Consider the following 21,927-nt stretch of genomic DNA (forward strand, 5'->3'; position numbering starts at 1 on the left):
AAAGGGCATGTAGGGAAATTGTATGCGCCCTGTTTAACATCAATATACGTTTGTGGTCTTTTTTTTTTTAAACTGAGTTAATTTTACTTAAATTCTTAATGTCAGCCTAGTGTTAAATTCTAATTGCATTTTTAATTGCATTTTTTTTTCGGTATTAGCTTTAATCAAATCATGTTAAGAATTATTGAAGATCGATCCTTGAAGATTTATTTACGACGATGTTTTTGAAAGATTTGTTATCTGAACTTTTGAGTGACGTAGCTCATCGGGTGGATATTTTATCAGAAATATTCAATTAAGACACTCCTATATATTTGATTTTTCTTAAAACAATTGTCAAAAAAAATTGTTTAAAAAAAAAAACATCCAGTAATCTATATTCGTGATACGCCATTCTACACTACCCCCCCCCCCCCTCACACACACACACACACAGAGACACTACCTAACCCTCCACACACATCCAAACACATACGCACACATAAATACGTTTTACTCACATGTTTGAACTATATTTAGACACTCGTGAATCAGCTGAAACTCCCAGGGGTTGATTTTCTTGCAAGCCGACCCCCCCCCCTTCAGTTCTCAGTCGATCGAGCCTCTGGCTGGCACCCAGGACTCTTGTACTAATAGCTTTGGGAACGCTCAATTAACCAAACACTGGGGGGAGGGGGGGACGGTCTGGCCTCATTGAGTCTGTGACTGACGGTCCGAGATTCTATTTACTTTAAAGGGAAGAAACTTGGCAGGGATTTGGTTGTTGTTGTTGTTGTGGATGCACTTTTTGCTTGTCCGAGATTCGACTGGTCAGCCACAGTGATTGACCAGTCTTGTCCAAGCGAGGGGAGAGTACCATCTTTACAAAGATGCCATCTTTACAAAAACCTAAGCTGTATTGGGTGATACAGTACGGTTGGGCGACACCAAAAACCAGAGGCGTAGCGACCCTTCCCGGCGCCCGGGGACAAACTTTCGATTTGCACTCCCCCCCCCTCGAACTTTTCATTTGCACCCCCCCCCCTCAAACTTTCAATTTGGCGCCCCCCCCCCTTAGGTCGGCGCCCGGGGACATATGTCCCGTCCCCCCCTCGCTACGCCTCTGCCAAAAACTATAAGTCGCAATATTAAAATGAGAAAACAGTCGTCCGTGCATTTATTAAGCTAATTTTTTTTCAGCACCCGCCACTAACTAATAATGAAAAATGCACATTCGGTCCCATAATCTGGCGTTGGATACCTATGCTGATAAAATATTCGATTTATAGCATTTTTTTTAAATTTATCCTCGACTACTTTGCTAGTACTTAAAAATAAAAAAAATATATATACTTTTAACAATATGGTTTTATATTATTGATTTCTAAACTAAAAATATAATGTATTTATTAGACACTCCAACAGTGCTCTAGGGGAGGTAACCACACTATTATTAAATTCTTTCTAAAAAAAGTTTTACATTTGTCACTTCCCTTTACTTCTCAATTCTGAAAAAAAAATTAACAGAAAATGATTTTATATTTTCTTTTTTAAATTAGTTCATATTTTTTAGTTTATATAGTTTTTAAAATGAAATTTCAGAACCAGTAACGGCAAAAGACAAAAGAACTCAACACGGTCTTCAAATAGTAGACGGCACAAAGCCAAGATAAGGACGGAGGTGGTGGTCTTCAGTGGGTACGTATGACAGTCCTATAACTAACAATAAGTACAGGAGCATATATAGCCTACACCTCTGAAGGAGAGTAGAAGCCCAGCCAAAAAAACATATCCACATTTTTAACATACACAGAAATGAAGTATAACTATAGCCGACACATATATACATATATATATATATATATATATATATATATATATATATATATATATATATATATATATATATATATATATAGGCCAACAGATCATAAGCTTATTTTTGTTAAAACCATGCATCATTGCTGTTTACATTCTCGTCGTCTATTTTTTTCCGTAATCCGAATCTTTAAAAGCGATAATAATCATTTCGCAATTATTATTTTTTTCTCTATGTATTATTTTTATGTTCACTGAGTCTTTTTAGGAATCCGTTTTTAATTTCTTAACATCGTTGGACATAATACATAGGCCTAATGCGAGTGCTGTATTTTTCAATTTATTTTATTTTAGGCCTAGTGTAATTTTTACTCGTATTCGATACGCACTCGTTTTGAAGGTATCGAAACAATCGCTGTGCGGAACCAAGTGCAAAGCGCGCGCTGCACCGTCTAGTCACTTTACTAGGCCTTCACTCCCTCTCCAAGACGACACGTGGGTCTCGTTTTCGATACCGGGCATAGTTTGTTTTGAGGCCACATTGGATCTTTTATAAAACTTTTAAATTTGCCACTTCACTTATTTATTTTAAAAACTCTATAATCTCATTATTCTTTACTTACTACCTAGAAAAATGTAGATCTATACTCTAATAAACTAATACTATTTTTAAATACAATTCTACTAAATTTATTATAACTTCATAATTATTTATATGCTCGTGTTTAATTCATTACAGGTTTTTTAAGTGTTGAATTTTTTTAGTAGTTTATAGCATTTTTAAATTGCATTTATAAAAGCATGCATACAGTACAGTAACAGCTTTACAATAAATAATGTAGCCGATTAGTCTTTGAAAACCTAAACAATCTTATGCCGTCAAACAAATGAATTATAAAATACGTCTTAAGCCTAGAAAAAAGGTGTTCTTTATTTTTTTTTAAATAGGACGTAGGCTATAACTAAAGCTATGTCTGTATGTAGGAAATTATGTATCACTATATATTTTTTGTTAATTTTTACTGTCATTACTGGTGCACTCTAACTTAACTAGTTCGCCCGCTCTCAATCTAAGTTCCATAGAATATAAAGCAACGACAATATACAAGCTAAAGGCAAAATTAAGTTACTACGGTCCTATATAATGTACACATTTTGCGAAAGCTATAAGTATATATAAAATGTAATTTATCTACCATATGCGGAGACTTTTTTAAATATAATTACATTTTAATTCAATAATTAATTTAGGATTATGGAATTTTAAGTGGAATTAAAAGTGGAAGAAATGGCCCATTTTTTATATATATATATATATATATATATATATATATATATATATATATATATATATATATATATATATATATATATATATATAATCAAAGTCCACCATGATATACAACATTATCATAGCGTTGAGGTTGTGGCTAGTAATGGCGAACACATTACTATTTTAATTTTGACACGATTCACGTAGCCCATAACTACGTTTAACCCGCTTTGTTTACGATTCTATTTTTCCGCGATTGTCACTAATAAACCTAGCCTTCATTGGGTAATATTGCAATCATTTCCAGTGGGCGTAATTTATCAAATATGTTGCATATTATTATGTTTAGTATTCGTGATATGCATGAAGCCATGCATTTTTATCCACAAATTCCACAAAAAACCAGACCACCCAGCCCACGCATTAAATTGCACCGAACCACCCCCTAATCTAACAGTAATAAAAAAAAATTATCATGAGAACAGATAGAGATTTTTATTTTATTTTAAAATACAACATATGCTATGTGACAACTTTTATACCCTTTCCCCCTCCCTCACGAAGGTCGTTTATTAAGACCTTGTGTTTTAAAATTCAACTAATTTTTTTTTCAAATTACGTGGAGTTGAATTGTGCATTTTTTTGCATGAGCCAAGTTAAATTTATATCATAAAATCCAACGATTAAAATTAATAATTTTTTTTTACTATTTCACTAGCTTGCAACCACAGTACGTGAAAATTTATTATGCAGACAATTAATCCCCTCAAATTTAATAGTATTTATATTTTAGCAGTAATTGACAAAATGACTCATGTTATTGTTCATTATGTTTTTAAGTACTGTCCAACGTAAAAGTCACATTTGGAAACTCTGAGGGTATACTGCAAGCATAAGCAGACTTACTGGAATATATCTAACTTGTACCCAAACGGCATTTTTTTTTGCTCGGTCCTTAAAAAAGAGTTTTTCAAAAATCCATCGAATAATTAATTGCCATTCCATGGATTGGTATATAAATTATAATTCTATAACTTATTAGTAGATCTAGGTTTTAACAGTTTATAATAATGTATCGGCGTTACTAAACTACCCACCAAACCATGTAAAAGTACATTGCCTTGTGTGAAAAAGTAAGAATTATTTTTATAAGCTAAACTTACTCATTAAACATTTAAAGTAATAATTTAGTACACCAATCGTATTAAGCTATACATACATTTGTCATTACCTTCTCATTTATTTCTGTAGCATTTTTATTAGTTACAAAAACAATATAGGCCTACTTATGTAAGAATTAGATCATAATTTTTTTAGACGTTTTAAAAGTATTTTTTCTGTTTTACTTTATTTCTGGTCGAAGAATCATGCTCCTACCTGGCAATCGGATTGCATTGTGGGCCTCTCACACACTTACCGTCCGCCATTTTCGTTGCGTTCAGTGTATGTTTGTGGTGTCTTGTACGTCCTTTGTTTACACGTGGAAGATAGGTAGGTCTTTAAAATTCATCATAGGCAAATTTGCTATGTTTATTTTGTTACTTGAGATAAAAAACAGGCTACTTACACGCCGACAATATCCTCTGAAAATGTTCATTAGCCTAGGACATGACCGTGCGTCAACGCAGCACGCCCGCCACGGCAGCATCAACCGCTTGTTGCGCGGTTTCATTTTTATTGACATAATTCAAATTTAACTCCCAACAGGAGGGTTTCCTTTAAAATTAAATATCAAGCTGCTAATCTAAACAACACCTCATTTTCCAACCTCATTTAGTTTGCTGAAATTTTATACCCGCTGCTCCTCCTACCTTCTTCCCCCCCCCCCCTCCATTACTTAAATAAAATGCTTGAGAAGCGGAAGAGGTGGTGGTGTGACTAGTCTAGATTCTAGATCTTCTAGATAAGAATCTGCTGAAGTTTCATCTGTCCATTGGCCGGCAGTACCCTTACCCCTCCTAGATCGGAATTAAAAGTGCACACATAACTTAATCCCTCAGATAGTTTGCTATTTTCAAATGAAGTGACTACTCCGAAAAAGATTTTTCTCCCCAAGTCTCCACTTGGTCGGCAAAAGATGGTTATGCGCAGTGACCAGGGTTAGGGTTGTAAATACACGCATGAGCAGTACCATCGAAAACATCGCCACGATGGCAAGTCGTAGTTTCTCTCCAATGCGCATGCATATCTTTTCCTGGCTAGCATTGGCCATTTTCAAATATGATGGCAGCATTCTTGAAATTAAACTGTTGCAAAACTACTAGATTTTCTAGATCTAGAGATCTACACTGAGTAGTATAAACTCAATATATTCCTTAGGATAAAACAAAAAATGTAAAGTCTAGATAAATATATTGCCTAAGTGCCCAGAATGAAGATTAACAGATCCTATACCATCTAGGGATGATTATGGATTCCGGTGTCCGATAATAGAATCTTCTTTAAAAGGGGGTATTGGGTTGTTGGTAGTATTGTTCTCAACTAATTTTAGGGTTAGGCGTATGGTAGGACCAGGGTTGGGTTAGGGGCAGGGTTAGCATCGACATTAGCCAGCCATGTGTGCATTTAGTTAACTACCAGTAACCGTACACCCCTTTTTTAAAGAAGATTCCATTATTCGACACCGATTTAAACATTCTCCCCCATCTAGATCTACTTTTTTTTTTTTAGTTTTTAATAATTAGGCCTATATTGGCAATGCATTATGTTGTGACATTGTTAAAGAATATTATTTCTGTTCTGATGATAATGTAATGATAAAATATTTCAGAACCATGAACTCTCAACAGACAGAACCTGATCCAGATGCCATCAAAATGTTTGTGGGTCAGATCCCTCGAAACTGGGATGAGAATGATCTCAAAACCATGTTTGAGGAATTTGGACCCATTCATAGTATGAATATACTTAGGGACAAGATTACTGGCCAAAGCAAAGGTAGTCTTTATTACAAAGATTGTCTGTTTCTTACATAAGTAAAGAATTTTAGTCTTGAGTAGCGGTTTTTAAAAATGACTTAATATTTTCAGGATGCTGCTTCGTTACATTCTTCACTCGTAAAGCTGCTCTTGATGCACAAAATGCTTTACACAATGTTAAAACATTGCCTACGGTATGTATTTTTGTTGCTGAGGTGTAGTAGAAAGTAGTACTAACTGGTTACTTTACTAATTGAAATGTTCATATTTCCAGATGCATCATCCGATTCAGATGAAGCCAGCAGATAGTGAGAAAAAAAGTGGCGCATATGGTAATTGTTTAAAACATGTGAAATTTGATTAACAATCTATCTGTAAATTTACCTTTTAGTAGTTAGTTTCTTGCTGCTAGGAACAAAATGCTTAATAGATAATATAGGACCATTTTAGTGTTGCTCAGATTCTCTTTAGTGTGTATTCTACTCTGCTTTTCCATGGTTCAACTTTACCCAAAGTTGACTTGTAATCAGGAAATAACTTTGATCATACAGCTGAAGACAGAAAATTGTTTGTTGGCATGCTGTCGAAAAAATATAATGAAAATGATGTGAGAATGATGTTTGCTCCCTTTGGAACTATTGAAGAGTGTACGGTTTTGCGGGATCACACAGGAACCACAAGCAAAGGTATAAAGTACTTTTAAATACCATTTTCAGAAATATATAGTGTATAATAGGTACATGGCTTTTAAAAAGTTTCAAGTGCACAAAATTTATTATCGCTAATTAGCACTGTCTTTATTTTATGGTTTCATATGCATATAGTTAGATTACTCCTGTGCCATGCAGAAATTTCAAGTAGTAATCTTTTTTTTTCTAAAGGATGTGCTTTTGTTACATTTGGTACCAGACAAAATGCACAAAATGCTATTAAGAGCATGCATCATTCCCAGACAATGGAGGTAATTACAATTATTTAAGATTTTTACAGACAGACTTTGTGCTTTTCATATTGTTTTCTATTTGTGGGTTCTTAAATGTTAATCTATACTTTTTAGGGCTGCTCCTCTCCCCTAGTAGTCAAGTTTGCTGATACCCAGCGGGAGAAAGAACAGCGTAAAGCACAACAGATGAACCAGAATGTGTGGAACACAGGATTCGGGGCGCTAGGGCCTCAGTACCTTGCAGTATGTATAATATATCAAAACTTGTTTTTTTAAGTAGCAAGCAACATATCTGCAAACTATTGCAGCTTAATTATTGTCAGAAATTGTAGTGAACAATTTACTTGCTCTAAAGCTTATATTTTTTTTTAAAGTTTGTTTCGCATTTTCAATTCATAATTTAATGGTTTTTGTATTATCTTGTAGCAGTTGTTGCAGCAGGTCACAGCCGGAAATATGAATAGCTTTAACAACCAGCAACAAGGTTAGTGTGGCATTATGTGTTGAGTCAAATGCTTTTTTTTTTTTTTGTAATTGTTGGCATTTCTAGAATCTTTTATCTACTTTAAAGCAATTTTATATACTGAGCATTTCCTGTCTGTCCCTTGCTCCTTAGTTATTTTACATTTTCGGGTAAAGTGTACTTATTTTAAAGTCTCTGAAAATGTGGCTTAATCTGTGTTCTTCATGCTTTTATTGAATGTCGCTGGTATTTGTGCAAATAGCCAAGCCTTTTTATTAATCCTTTTTCTTATGTCTCTATAGGAGGCTTGGGTCTCAACATGCAGCAACTTATTGCAGCAGCTGCTGCAGCCGCAGGAAATAACCCAGGTAAATTTTCTTGTCTTGAAAGGATTTCTATGAAATTAGGCTGTGTTGATTATGGTTTCAATTTTACTCAAGTTATGATAGCAAAAGGCTGATTTTAGCATTAGTTGCTCATTTTCATGTCCAAAAGTTTTATTTTTAAAATTTTAAGGTTTTCAAAATCTTTGCATTGTGTAACTGTTCTATCCATGCATTTTTTTGTTTGTTTGAATAGTTAATTGATTATTTGAATAAGATTACATGCATGAACTAAAGATGTCACTGAAATTGAAAACTTTTGTCAATAGTGCATGTGCCTTTTGTTAATTTGTACTTTTCTTATGCATAGATGTAACATTTCCAAACCTTTAAATATTGTTTGTTGGTATTGTCTTTGATGCTCAGTTTTTAAAAGATGTGTTGGGTCTTTAAAAGCACTTTTTTATAGCTCTTGTGTGTTGGTCAGGTTTTTTTGTCTTAACTTTAATCACTGTAAGCTTATAGTCACTATCATGACTCTTTGATTTTGCGGCAGCTCTCTTGGCAGCATTGGCCAGTTTGGGGACCTTGGCAAATAGTGCAGGCAACCAACAGGGCATGAACTCCGTGGGCAATAACAACCAAGGTGGGCATCCTGCTGACATAATGCTTGTTTACCCTGTGCATTTTCTTTAAAACTCTTTTTGTATTGTCTTTGTAAACCTCTTGTTCTGTTCAGAATATTTTTTTTCCCATTGCACTATAGTTGCTGCATAGACATTTTTTTAATGCAGGTTTGCACTACACTGCACTTAATTTAGGTGGGTTTTTCTATGTGCTTCTTGATTTGTGTTACCTACTTTGTGAATAATTTACACATTGAATATTGCACTGTTATGAGTAATATGGTCTGTACTGTTAAATTTGATGTTATACTCTAAAACAAGTGAAGTTGTACCATTGTGGGGTTTCTATTTACGCTTATCTCAGTATTTTATGATTTTGACACTCCAGTTTCTTCTTACATCAGTGTTAATGGCTTTGGATGATTTGGTTTTAATTAGTCATGAAAAAACATTGATTAATAATTTTTCTGGCTAAGTGTTAAATATTCAACTAGGTCATTCAGCTTTATATTGTTCAGTTCCTTGTGATTTAAACTACTGCAACCCAACCAGGTGGGGGTTGTTTAGAAAATCTTGTGAGAACGAACTCGACCATGCAAATGTGCAGTGGCTTTTAGAAACTAGTAGAACTATGATAACACATGAGCTTATACTTTAACTAATTTTGGGAAGAGGTGATTGTTATATTTACAAAGATAAATTGTGCTGTTTTTCCATTTAACCATTAATCTCCCGTAACGCCCGCTGCCGCCCGACACCGTTAATGTCCCGTAACGCCCGCTACCGCCCGCTACCAACCTGTATCTACTCATAGTAAAACAACTATTATTTGGTCCATAAAATATTGGATTATAGTTTTTAAACAACTATTTAAGGATAGTTAAAAAGTTCAACTTCCTTTTACAGTTTACCAAAACGAAATATAATTGTAAACACGCGAGTTAATGATTTTACAAAAAAATGGATTTTCATAAGTTTGTTCAATTATCTTCAACGTTTTCAGGTAACAATACTAACATTACTAATATGAATGCAGATAGATCTAGTAGTGAATCGGGTGAAAGTGACATTGAGTGTGAGGAAGATGATATTGCTAATAATGAACTAGATCTAGATCTATCTGATACTGATGATTTAAACCCTGATGATGGTGACGAAGTTTCTCTAGATGTAGATAACCCATCTTATAACTGGAGTGATGATCTGAATCCAGTGGAAATAGAGATGTTTACTTCTGGTGTTGGGCCCAATATGGGGGATATAAACTTAAATTATAAGTCCCAACCAATTGATTTTTTTAAGCTTTTCTTTTCTGATGAATTGTTAGAATTGATTGCTAACCAAACTAATTTGTATGCTGTGCAGGCTAGTGCCAAAAACTTCACTCCGGTATCTATGATCGATGTAAGCACATTCATTTACATCAACATGATGTTTGGCATACACAAACTGCCTGCATACCACCTTTACTGGTCAACAGATAATTTATTTAGGGTACCCTGTGTGGCAGATGTCATGTCCAGAAATAGATATCAGGAAATAAGTAGATATTTCCATTTGGCTGACAACACTAAGTATATACCTAAGGGACAGATAAATTATGATCCCCTATTCAAGATTAGGCCCGCCATTACCACCATACAGTTTGCATGCAAAGAATATTTTAGACCTGGTACAGCTATATCTTTTGATGAAGCAATGATTCCATTTAGGGGTAGACTGTCATTCAAACAGTATATTAAGGGGAAGCCTCACCCATGGGGGGTAAAAGTTTGGTGTGCCTGCGACTCTGCCACTTCTTATCTTCTCGATTTTGAATTTTATGCTGGTAAATCCGACACGGCTCTACCCAATGGACTTGGATACCATGTTATATGGTCTTTGGGTCAGCGTTTCCTACACAAATATCATCATTTTTATTATGATAATTTTTTTTCTTCGATAAAATTATCGGTGGATTTGATGACCAACGACACCTATTCTTGTGGAACTATTCGCCAAAACAGAAAGCACTGGCCCAAAGAGCTGACAGGAAAATTAAAAGTCAATCACTGTGAGTGGAGGCAAATAGACAATTTAGTTGCTTGCTGGTGGAGGGATAAACGTGCCATTTCAATGTTGTCCACCAATGCATCACCTGTTTGGAACACAGCTTCAAGGCGAACAAAGGATGGCGCTGCCGACAAGCAGATTCCCCAGGCAGTTCTAGTGTACAATGCTAATATGGGAGGTGTAGATAGGCATGACCAACTCAGGTCCTACTATCCAATTGGCAGAAAGAGCCATAAATGGTGGAGATGCTGCCTATGGTTTTTGCTTGAGGTGGCTGTTTTAAACTCATACATACTATTCTGCAACATACCACGCCCCCCTACAGTGAAACCACTAACCCATCTACAATATCACATGAGTGTTGCCCGTAGCTTGATGAAGGGCTCATCTAGGAAGAGGATCCAGAGAGAGTCTACAACTACAGTTGGATTGGCAGTATCTGGTGCTTCTGTTGAACACCACAGGATTAGGCTCCCTGGCCGCAAAAAAGTGTGTTACCAGTGTCGCCAGAAGGATGTCCGCACCGAAGGAAGTAGGAGACCAGAGACTGTTTTTGGATGTGTTTTGTGCAATACACATTTATGTGATGAACTCTGCTTTGCCCAGTTCCATGTTCAGCTCAAATAAATTACATTTTATGTTATTTAAATAAAGAAATAGTTATCTAAAATGCAGTTTTTTGTTTTTTTCGTGTTTTTTAAATTTATTTTGCAAATACCTATATGTTAAATACTGACATATTTGGTATCAGTTTTTAGAGCATTCAATTCTCTACAATATAAGATTTTTTAAAATTTAATTAGTTATTTACTGAAATGAGTTTAATTGATTGCTGTAAAATTAGTCATTTAATCATTTAGAGTTATTCCCCTTACGCTGGGACTCCATGGTTGGTAAACTTGGAGATGCTATGGGACATTAATGGTTAATCAGAAAATAACTTATTTTATATTATGGACTAAGCAGTATGTGTAGTTGTCTATTATGCCCATGCAAATTTTATCTTCTGAGTATCCTGTGTTGAATTGCATTTGATGTATTTAGCATGGAATCATTTAAAACATTATCAAATTAGCGTAAGATAATAACTTAGGAGGCTTTTTAGAATATTTTTTTAAGGAAGGTTTTTACTAAATATTTTACTTATTCTTAAACAAATTTTAAATAATTAATTTTTATTTTATGAATGTCCCATAAATTTGCACATCACTTTGTTTTTCATAATGGTGCTGAACTTTTCTGAATATGTCATTAAAAATTACATTGATCAGAATAATAAAGGCCTACCCAGGTTAAATTTTATTTTAAGGTGCTAACATAAGTCATGAGTATTCACACACTGCTGGCATTAGTTTTTTACTAGATATTTAGATTTCTATAATTTAATTGTCAAATAATCAGCTGTTTAAAACCACAGCATAATTTTATGACAAAAACCGCATTGATCAGTTTATGGTTTAATCCCATGCTAAGTGAAAAATGTGTTTTCATTAAATTATCTTTACTTCCTTGTTCCAGTTATGCTTGTTTGTAGTGAAAGCTTGTTTGTTTTAATGCCTGGCTGCATTGCTAAAATATTTAGTAAAAGAAATTGTTTCTTTTTTCTTTCTTTTTTTTTTTAAAAAAAATTAGCATTTAACGCTAGTTGTTATGGTTTGAGCCTATTTTTGGACATAAATTGCAAACTTAGAAATTATTTAACCTGTAAGATAGACCAGTGATATTTCATACGTATCATTTACATTTGAGTTTTTCTTTCTTTTTTTTTTACATGCAGAGTTTGAATTATGTAATGTTTTACTGTTGAAATCGTGCATTTGTTAACAGTTAATTTTATTTTTAGGTGGGATGGGAGGCTTTGGTCAAATGGGCAATAGTGGAAATTCAGGTGAGAATTTTAAATTAGAATTTTTCAGTGCCAATTGGCTATAATATAATAAACCCTAAACTTATTGGTAGTAGGCTGACACATTTGCCTATTACTAATTATGTATTTATTAAAAATTGTGAGTATTTAATTTTGAAATATTTTTTTTTCTATTATCCAGCCTTACGTGGAAATCAGTTTGGTAAGGATTAAATTATGTCATTTATTCATTGATACATAGAAATATTTTTTTCTTCGGTAAGAGCACATTGCTAATTATAATATTGATTATGTATTATTGCAACAATTTTCCTAGAAATTGCATTTTCACAATCCCTATCTTGTTAGTTCAGTAAGATCTAGGTAGCAATTGGGTTTTTCTGGTGGTTTGGGTCATTATATCTTCTTTCAAAAGCAATTAGAAATATTCAATCTTGCTATTAATTTTTATATTCCTTGAATTTGTGCATAATACCAAATCATTCCTACACGGCTTTTAGTCTATGTATTGTCAAGCATTCCTTTAATTTTAAAATAGTTTATTTTACTTAATTAAAGTTGAAATAAATACCATAACTGTAAACTCAAATTAAAAGGCATTTATCAAGCATTGTTAAACAAATTAATCCTAAACTGTTTCATGGTGTTTTCTGTTAAAAATTCACAGGTCAGTCATGATTGAAATATTGTTTACAAATGGTCTTTTTTTTTTTCAATTATAAATACAATTTTACATTTTAAACTATATTTTGCTGAAATTGTCACATGGCGTATGCCAGTTACACCTTAGCTGCCCATGACCCTGTGATTTTAAACACCATGATAGCATACCTATGAATGAAAATTAGGTTCAGTTCATTTGTATAGTCATAATATTTTGCCTTTTGTGGGAATTAAATTTAAAAGGTTTTTTTTTATGCATATAGAAATTATGATTTGTAACATTTTAATCACACAAAAAAATCTAGTCTTCAATCGACGCCTTGATTGGAAATTATTTTTATTTAAAAAATGTTAAGATGTTTGTTAACAATAAAGTTATTTTTTGTATATTTTTTTTATCAGAATTGTATTTCCTAATTAGTAATTATTTGTGTATTCCTTATATCTAATTACTTTTCTATTATTAGCTGTTATCTAGGCCAATTATTTTTTAAACAGGAAATATGGGAGGAGGCTCCGGCCTAGGAAATATGGGAAACAGTGGCATGGGGGGTAATATGAATGGCTTTGGCTCAAACAATTCAAATAGCATGGATGCTCTAAGCCAAGCTTATTCAGGAATTCAACAATATGCTGGTAAGCAGATAGTTCATCATATTATTCTTAACCCAAAATATAACTTGTTTTAATTTTTAAACTGCATTTACTACTACTTGTTTTACAATTGATTTTTCTATTAATATATTGGCAGCATCTTTTCCAAATGCCTTCAACGCTCAGGCAGCTCAATTGCAAGCTGCTAACAATAATGTTGGCGGCAAGCAACAGGAAGGTATGAACCAAGAAGGTGTGCATTTTTTGTTTGTGGTTTGTAGGAAGCATGCTTTAATAACTTATAAATAATTTTTTACTTTAAATTTCATTACTAAAGCTTAAAGGCTTTATTCTTTTTCATTAGATAAATATGAAAAAAAAAAAAAAAATTATATTTAAATTACCATTCTTCCCCATAAATATGTAGGCAATTTCCTTACCCAATCTTTCACAATAGATATCTTATTTTTGTCTTGCTTGACACAAGTTACTGAAAAAATGGATTTCTTGCAGGCCCTGATGGAGCTAATCTTTTTATTTATCACCTACCTCAAGAATTTGGGGATGGTGACCTTATGCAGATGTTTATGCCTTTTGGTACTATCATCTCTGCCAAAGTTTTTATTGATAAACAGACCAATCTCAGCAAGTGCTTTGGTAGGTACTACTGCTTAAAATCAGTCTAAAATTCAATTGAAATTCATTCATTATTTATAAAAATTCTTTATCGATTGGGTTTAGAAAAATCTTTAAGTGTACAAATCTTTCTATACATAGTTATGGGGAAGATACTACATTTTAAAAATTCCATATTAAAGCTTTAGCAAACTAAATACCTTCAGGCTCTATAATATTCATATTTTCTTACAGGTTTTGTGAGTTATGATAATCCCCTAGCTGCACAAGGTGCTATTCAGTCTATGAACGGCTTCCAGATCGGCATGAAGCGACTCAAGGTGCAGCTCAAGCGACCCAAGAATGACAGCAAGCCTTACTAGACAGACAACAGTTCATGCGGGCAGGACGAAAAGAGGGAAAGGTGAGGTTATTGTTTTGAAATAATTTTTTATTGGCAGCATTACGGTTTTTGCCCGTTGCATGGCAATGTTTATGGTGCTATGGTTTTTGTAATTTATAAAAAATTAATTTTAAAAAAACTTAACTTCTGTGAAGTTAGATATTTACTCTATTATAATTTATGCATTGTGTTCAGTTGAATTCAGTGTTGGTGTAAAACTAGTTTTAAAAAGTAATTTTTTAAGATGGTGTTTAATTGAATGTTTTGTTTAGCTTAATCACAATAGTTGTTTATTGTGTGCTATGGTTTTAAACAAAATTTAAGTGTCTTGCATTTATTTCTATTTGTTTGAAAAGCATAGGTACAAAAATTAGAAGTCATATTGATACTAACTAGTGAGTTATTGAAAATATGAGCTAGGTTAATTGGTTGCATTTTTAAAGGTTACTTGTAACTATACTATAAGCACTTTAGTATTGGCATCTTTCACAATAGCACTGCATTCTTCTATCATTTAAGTTTGGTATTGTCAATTTCTATTTAGCAGTATTAAAAACCAAAGCATACACTCTTTAAAAAATTTACCAAAATCCTGATTTTTCATCATAGTGGGTTTCTTGCACTTTTGGATACTTGGTACATTTGTATTAAGAAAATAACTCAAATGAGAGATTAAAAAATTGTATTTATTTATAAAGTTATAAAGTACTATTTTTATGACCATATTAATTAAAAAATAATCATATTCTCCCAATCTTACAAGCTCTCTACAAAAAGTTTTATATCCATCATCATATTGTATTTGGCATCATTGGAAAGCTGTATTTGATATTTTCCATCATCCCGGAAACACCCACAGCTTTTAATCAGCTTTACAAAATAGACAAATATGGTAGTTTTGTGAACTACTTTTTGTTAGCTTTTGCTGTTTTTCTCAATTTACGGCTTTTTGACACTAAAAAGCCTACTACTTTTTTATTCATCAAATATTGCTCACCATATTTTCAGCAATTGTTCTTCCTGATAAAAATTGTTAAAAATAGAAATAAACCAAACATATCCCCTTAAAATACAAATTATCTTGCAAAATCACAAAATTTATAGTGCTTAATCTTTTCATTTTTAACAAATACCATGATCTATCATTTTGTTAAATCTAATTGACTGATTTTGCTTAACTGGTTAATAAAGATTAAAGATAATGGGCTCTCGAGTGCTCTGAAAGAAAGTTTTTTAATTTTAAAAGTTACCACTTGTTGAAACGTAGCGTCACCCATTGGAACTGACAGTTATTGGAGTTCACCTGTTTTTGTGAATTCACATAATGAAGAAACACCACAGAATAATTAGAGGAAATCAAACAGAAAGTTGCCATTACTCTTTTGCTTGAGTATACACAAACTTTTAACTCGTGTCTTCTTTTTTTTTTTTTTCTAAGTAGGCTGCCTTTTAATCCGGTGTTAAGTGCAAATAATTCAATTCATGCTACTTTGTTGTTGATGTTCACAATATACATGACTCTTAAGTTGTTTACAAGATTCCCCATTTTTAAGCCAACAAAAATTTGCATATTAAGCTAATCTTTTCCCCTCCCTGGCTTTCCCTCCTTTTTTGGTGTGTATTTTTTTTTTTTTTTATAATTTCTGATAAAATTTTGATTGGGTTTTGAAGGTCATGTCATTTGCTGTAAGAATATTTTTAACACTTGTGTGTTATTTTTTTGAAAGAGTCATGGTCAACAGAATTTAATACATGGTTTTAAATATGTTTGTTTTGTCTCATAAAAGGTTTAATATTCTTTCATTTACAATTTAAATCTTGTTTGCATGTATGTAAATTAACATGGCCAGATTTTGATGTGGCACTGTTCATGTATGTAAAAGATATTGGCACTATACATTACCTAGGTACATTGTAATACATATGATTAGATTGGGTGAATGTCCATCATGTACATATTTATAAATTATTCCTGTATTAAGACATTTGGCATCCACTTTGCTAACATTTTTGTGTAATTTTATCATGCTTTATTTGTAATGTTGATTGACTGTTTTACTTTTTCTTCTATGTAGAGAACACGTTGGCGTCTGGCGTGACATGGCGTGTGTCTCCTGTGTCCCTGTGGCGTCGTCGTGCGTCCGTACTACGTCCCCATCGTGCATTTGTTTTTTCTTCTCCACTGTCCATGTGTCCAGCAAGCAGTACTCGTCGGTCGGTCGGTTCCTTGTTGTCAACGTTTATTTTTTATTTCTTGTTATTGCTGTTTGTTGTTTCTCCTGTAGTTTTCTAGTGTATCCCCATGCTGGGGTACCTCTTGTGCTTTTAGTTTTGTATGCATACAAGATTTGTTTATTAAATTTTACTTAGATTTGGGTTTTTCAGTTATTAAATTTGGTTTAGTAATTGCTGAAATGGGTTAATAATTCTCTTAATAATTTACATGGAAGACTGTTTTGCCACCAGCATTTTTATTTCTGATCAAGCACAAATATTTTTAGTATTCAATAGACGTGTTCTTTGATTATTTTTCTCAACATAAAATGTATTGGTATGGCAATCTGAAAGTGTACATATTTTTAAACTTTTGAATTTTAATGGGGTTAATTTGTATTATGTATTTAGTTCAGTATGTTAAGTGTTTCAAATTGAACATTTACAATATTTTTGTTCAGATGTTTGTCTAGTGCTGCAGCTTGCAAAAAAAAAAAAAACTAAACATTAATTACAAGATCAAATCAAAATATTTTTTTCTGCTCAGAAACAAATCACCAAAATATAAAACAAAAATAGGTGCCCCAGTTTCGTATTTTAATTGTGATTTAGTACTTCCCCATGTATGCCTCTGGATCATTATTAATATATATATATTTATATACTGCTCTTTATTTTTTATTATGAATAGCTAACTTATATTTTGAATCATTGTTTGCTGTGCTTAAACTTTTCTGCTTAAATTTTTCTACGTCTGTGAGAAAAACAATTGCTTCACGATAAAATCAAACTTCATCTTAAACATTGAAGTTGAGTGGCAAAATGTAATGGGAATGTAGTGCCACTTACTGTTTACACGCACGAATGAAATTGCTAATGGTGACATGCATTTGTTTCTTCCATCATGTTTAAACCAACATACAAAAATAAGCATCAATGCTTCTACTTTCTCTACTTTGAACTGCAATTGTCAACTGCAGAACTGGTATTAGTGCAAATAGTACGTAACTGGAACCAAGCGTTTTTATACATTGTCAGATCTTTGAACAGAAAAAAGTATTTCCCTTAAAAGCTGACAATCAGTATTTCATGTCCTTTATATTTGTCTTTGTTCCACACTAGTCATAAGCAAGTACTCCATTCCCCACTTGTCACAACCTGTTTTACTGTTTTTTATTTGGCGGGCAGTGTTGTAATGTTAAAATCTGTCTATTTATGTGTGGAAATGTATTACACATTTGACAAATAATCTGAGGTCATTTTCCCATCCCTCAGTTTAATGTTCTTTTTCTTAAATTTATTACCAGGGAAAATAGTTTTTACCCAATGTTGTTTAAATAAATCTCAAATTTTTTGTGATTGGAATGACTAATTCCAATGTATGTCAATATTGCCTCTGCGATGGCAGATTTTTTGTAGAGAAAGAATGAAAGTACCTGTTCTCAGGAAATTCTTGTTTGTCACTGTCGATTTGTCTGGTGTCACTAAAAAAATATATATAAAGTATTGCAATTTTCAGTGTTCAACTTGTTTCTAGAGGGCAAAGGAGGCCTTTCAATAACTGTTTGTTAACATTTTTGTTAATTAGAATAGAAACTGTAGAAAGGTGTAGCTGAAAAATAAGCATTCTGATAGTGGTTTTAAGATTGTTGAATCAGCTATAAAAACAAATTATTGGCACATTAATTGTACATTTAATACTGGTTATTGTTTATTCCAGTTCATCAAAATCTATAACCTAGACAAGCCGCAAACAAATGTTTATATTTCTTTTTATAATCAGAAACATTTAGAACTTTTTTTTTAAAACTACCTTCTCTGCAGCTTTGAGTTGCAACAAATCAGTTTTCTCTTTGTCATTATTTTAAGGGTTTGTATTGTATCTTTGTGCATTTTTTTTTATTTTGGATTCGTACCTTTTTGTTACTTCAAAACAGTTTGGAAAAAAAAAAGAAAAAAAGGTAAAAATAAAGTGTAAAATTATACTCCTAATGTGTTTGTTTTTTGTTTAGAACATAACTTTATCCAGATCACTTATCTGCAATTAATTTATTAATGGAATGTGTGCTGTATGGCCTACACTAGAGGTCAGCTCGTGGCTCTTTTGATGTCAAGATGGCTGCGGCTCTCCAGCTCCTTGCACTAATATTAAGTTATATTATTTCATTTTCAAAACTCAACAAATATCAATCTGCAACAAAAAACTTAAAACAGGATAAAACCACTCATCAGAGAATAGGTGAGGTAGAAAGTATACTGACAGCCGTGCCGTGGCAACAATTCCCTGCTTTTAAATAACAAATCAAATGTATTAAAATGGTAAAATAATGTGGCTGTTAATAAACTGGGACATTTTGTAACTTTAGGCTCTTCCGTCTCAAAAGGTTGCAGACCTCTAGCCTACACTTGTCAGAAATATTATATGGATTAATACAAGCATTGCCATTAGACATTTCAAGTGAGTGGTGACACAGAATCTGTTTAGTCATTGCCCAAAACTTTTATTACTAAAGGAATTCAGTGTTCATGCAGACCCCCGAATTTAGTTATTGGAAACCTAAAGTTAAAGCAAGTATTTTTAAAATGTGTCTAAAAACTACACCAAATGCCTCAAACCCCACCCAGCCGTGCCCAAAAAACCTAGCCCTAACACCCCACTAAAATTATGAAATTAACTGAACAGTGGAAGAACTGATTTGGTAAGATAAGCTTCTATTTTGATCCATGTCTGTTTAAAAAAAAAAAAAAAACTTCAACACTTAAAAGATACATTTATCTGTGAAGACAACAGTCAAATTTTTTGTATCAAAATCCACTTGGTTCAGGGGTGCAAAATTTTCTGAGATTTCCTGATTTGAAAATCACATTGTTTTCAATTTTTTGGTACTTGCAATTACAATTAACGGGTATGCTAATTGAAAAATTTAGCTTTCTATGAATTATTTTTAAATCCTTTCGCGCGTAGTGGGTTCAGTAGAATTATCAGCATTGGCGTGAAGTTCTTCATTGCGCTTCCACTTTGATTTTCTTAACCGACCATGAAAAAAAAATCTGATACATTTTAAGTTCAAAAGGAGCAGCCTTTCTTCAATAGAAAATAATTTTTAACAGTAAACAGACTACCATTTTTTGTACTTTACATGACTAACCTAAGGGTCATCCATTTAATGACAGGAGGGGGGGGGGGGGGGGGGGGGTCCGGGTCATTGTGGACGTCCACATGTTGAATTTAACAACAAATACTAAAGATTTAATTTTAAAAAACCGCACATCAAATGTAGGTTAAACTACACCTATCTATAATCGACAGTTCTCGTGTTTAATATACCCAGTACAACGGCTGAATAAATGTATAAACAAGTTAATAAAAAGTCTAGTGACAATTTAAGCGCAATTTCCTTATGTTACCTAAAAATAGATAGTGATCAAGTTTGTTTTTAAAAAATGTGAAAAAATGATTAGGCCTAGCGAAATAAACCTTGTAATTGTAACTCCCTATCACTCTCATATAAATTATAAATAAATTAATAGGGTACAAAAATAACGTTTGAATTAATAAGTAAACAAGTTAATTTTGCGCTAAAAAAAAGACAACTATATTAACCTATATCAACGGAAATAGTTTTATTTTAACGAGTAGGCCTACACGATGCTCAGTTTAAATGTTCTTAATTATTTTTTTGTGACCGAACGAAAGGATATTTTTGAGAACTTTCTTCGGCAATATTGTTCTAAATTATGGCAGGAATCGATTGGTAAATGTTTCAAGTCGCTAAGTGGTCTGGTTGCCGAGATATTGGCCAAAAACTGCATTTTTTTCCGAGGTTTTTTGGCTTTTCCGGGAAATCCAGGAAGGAATTCCGGGAATTTTTTTGGCCCACAATCATCCTCGGAACTTGCTTAACATATTTGCTTTTGGAACTAGTCCTCGATATTGCTTCGTTGAGGAGGAGATTCGACTCAAAGCTGCGCACATCCATCCATCCATCCATCCATCCAGAAATGACGAGTTAATAATCGCAATTCCTGTAAGGAAATTGCGATAAAAAGTAACTGTATACCACCCGCCTAAGATTAAAAGTGCAGATTTTTTTTTTTGCAAAATTTAATCTAAAATATTTTATGGTATTTCAAGATTTTTTAAAAACAATTCAAACAATTAAAGCATATGTTTAAGAACAGTAAGATCTAGACTAGGATCGATCGTGAAACTAAATCATAACTACATCATTTATTTGTGTCAAAGCCTATGAAGACGTAGACTCCAGGGGCGGAACTACAGTGCCGCCAGACCCCGCAATGCGGGGGGGGGGGGGGGGCACGCCATTTAGGGGCCCAGAGCCGACCATTAATACATTTTTTTATAGTTAAAAAAAAAAAGGAAATTTTCTTTCATTTTTGACTTTTTGATGGTTGTTTTGTAAAAAATTACCGTAGCTGCGGTTGGATTATCTTTATTCTATAGGCACCACTCCATGCTCTTGTATATTCTTTTTCCCTTTGTTTTAAACCACTGTGAAAGCCGAGTCTTTCTCCTACAATTAAACTTATCAAAGATAAGCTAATGTTCCATGACTTATTTCCCTTTTTTAAAAAATAGTCAAATAGGGGTGATCATAAACTCCTTTTAATAGATTTGTACTAAACAAATTAAAAAGCAATTATTTCTCTTAATTATAATTTTTTTATAAGTTAATTACTCAAGAACAACATTGTATAAAAAGGAGATGTATTAAATCAATAATATTTTAAAAATTAATAATATAAATACAAAAACAACATAAACATAACACGAGACACCATTACTTATACAAAGCTTTCATGTTTTATATTATTTTTGACCGACAATATGTTAAATGTTAAAGGCACTTCCATCAGACATAAATTAAAACTGATTTTCACAAAACACACTAATGCACTTACACACTTGACATGATGTCGACAATTTTTTTTTTGATCATCCAATGTTTGTATTTTGTGATTGCATATATATATATATATATATATATATATATATATATATATATATATATATATATATATATATATATATATATATATATATATATATATATATATATATATATATATATATATATATATATATATATATATATATATATATATATATATATATATATATATATATATATATATATATATATATATATATATA

The 21,927-nt window shown here is 32.6% G+C and overlaps 2 protein-coding genes across 7 annotated transcripts; both read left to right on the forward strand.

Annotated features, from left to right (window-relative positions):
• The first annotated feature begins 4,456 nt into the window (after positions 1-4,456).
• LOC131939641 (CUGBP Elav-like family member 2) lies at positions 4,457-18,736 on the forward strand. Of its 6 annotated transcripts, none has more exons than XM_059298076.1 (17): positions 4,457-4,561; positions 5,841-6,007; positions 6,100-6,182; positions 6,263-6,320; positions 6,519-6,674; positions 6,870-6,949; positions 7,046-7,174; positions 7,358-7,415; positions 7,697-7,762; positions 8,274-8,363; positions 12,239-12,283; positions 12,444-12,464; positions 13,424-13,561; positions 13,677-13,772; positions 14,033-14,176; positions 14,390-14,558; positions 16,613-18,736. In XM_059298076.1, the coding sequence occupies exons 2-16, from the start codon at positions 5,845-5,847 to the stop codon at positions 14,515-14,517; spliced, it is 1,455 nt and encodes a 484-aa protein (XP_059154059.1). In that variant the 5' UTR covers positions 4,457-4,561; positions 5,841-5,844; the 3' UTR covers positions 14,518-14,558; positions 16,613-18,736. The 6 variants fall into 6 exon arrangements, with proteins under 6 accessions (XP_059154059.1, XP_059154061.1, XP_059154060.1 ...); XM_059298078.1 differs by having other exon boundaries at positions 13,677-13,757; XM_059298077.1 differs by having other exon boundaries at positions 7,361-7,415.
• Positions 9,072-11,312, forward strand: LOC131939640 (piggyBac transposable element-derived protein 4). The gene has a single exon (XM_059298075.1). The coding sequence runs from the start codon at positions 9,304-9,306 to the stop codon at positions 11,020-11,022; it is 1,719 nt and encodes a 572-aa protein (XP_059154058.1). The 5' UTR covers positions 9,072-9,303; the 3' UTR covers positions 11,023-11,312.
• Positions 18,737-21,927: the final 3,191 nt, after the last annotated feature.

This window comes from Physella acuta, unplaced genomic scaffold, assembly GCF_028476545.2.
Source record: "Physella acuta isolate Inbredline_101_S28 unplaced genomic scaffold, ASM2847654v3 ptg000285l, whole genome shotgun sequence".
NCBI classification, from domain to species: domain Eukaryota; kingdom Metazoa; phylum Mollusca; class Gastropoda; family Physidae; genus Physella; species Physella acuta.

Excerpts from the sequence above, each read along its gene's own strand:
- LOC131939641 (XM_059298076.1), top strand. The coding sequence starts at position 5,845 with ATGAACTCTCAACAGACAGAACCTGATCCAGATGCCATCAAAATGTTT. Across the intron at positions 7,763-8,273 it reads AGCCGCAGGAAATAACCCAG|CTCTCTTGGCAGCATTGGCC; the intron begins GTAAATTTTCTT and ends ATTTTGCGGCAG. Across the intron at positions 8,364-12,238 it reads CGTGGGCAATAACAACCAAG|GTGGGATGGGAGGCTTTGGT; the intron begins GTGGGCATCCTG and ends TTTTATTTTTAG.
- LOC131939640 (XM_059298075.1), top strand. The coding sequence starts at position 9,304 with ATGGATTTTCATAAGTTTGTTCAATTATCTTCAACGTTTTCAGGTAAC.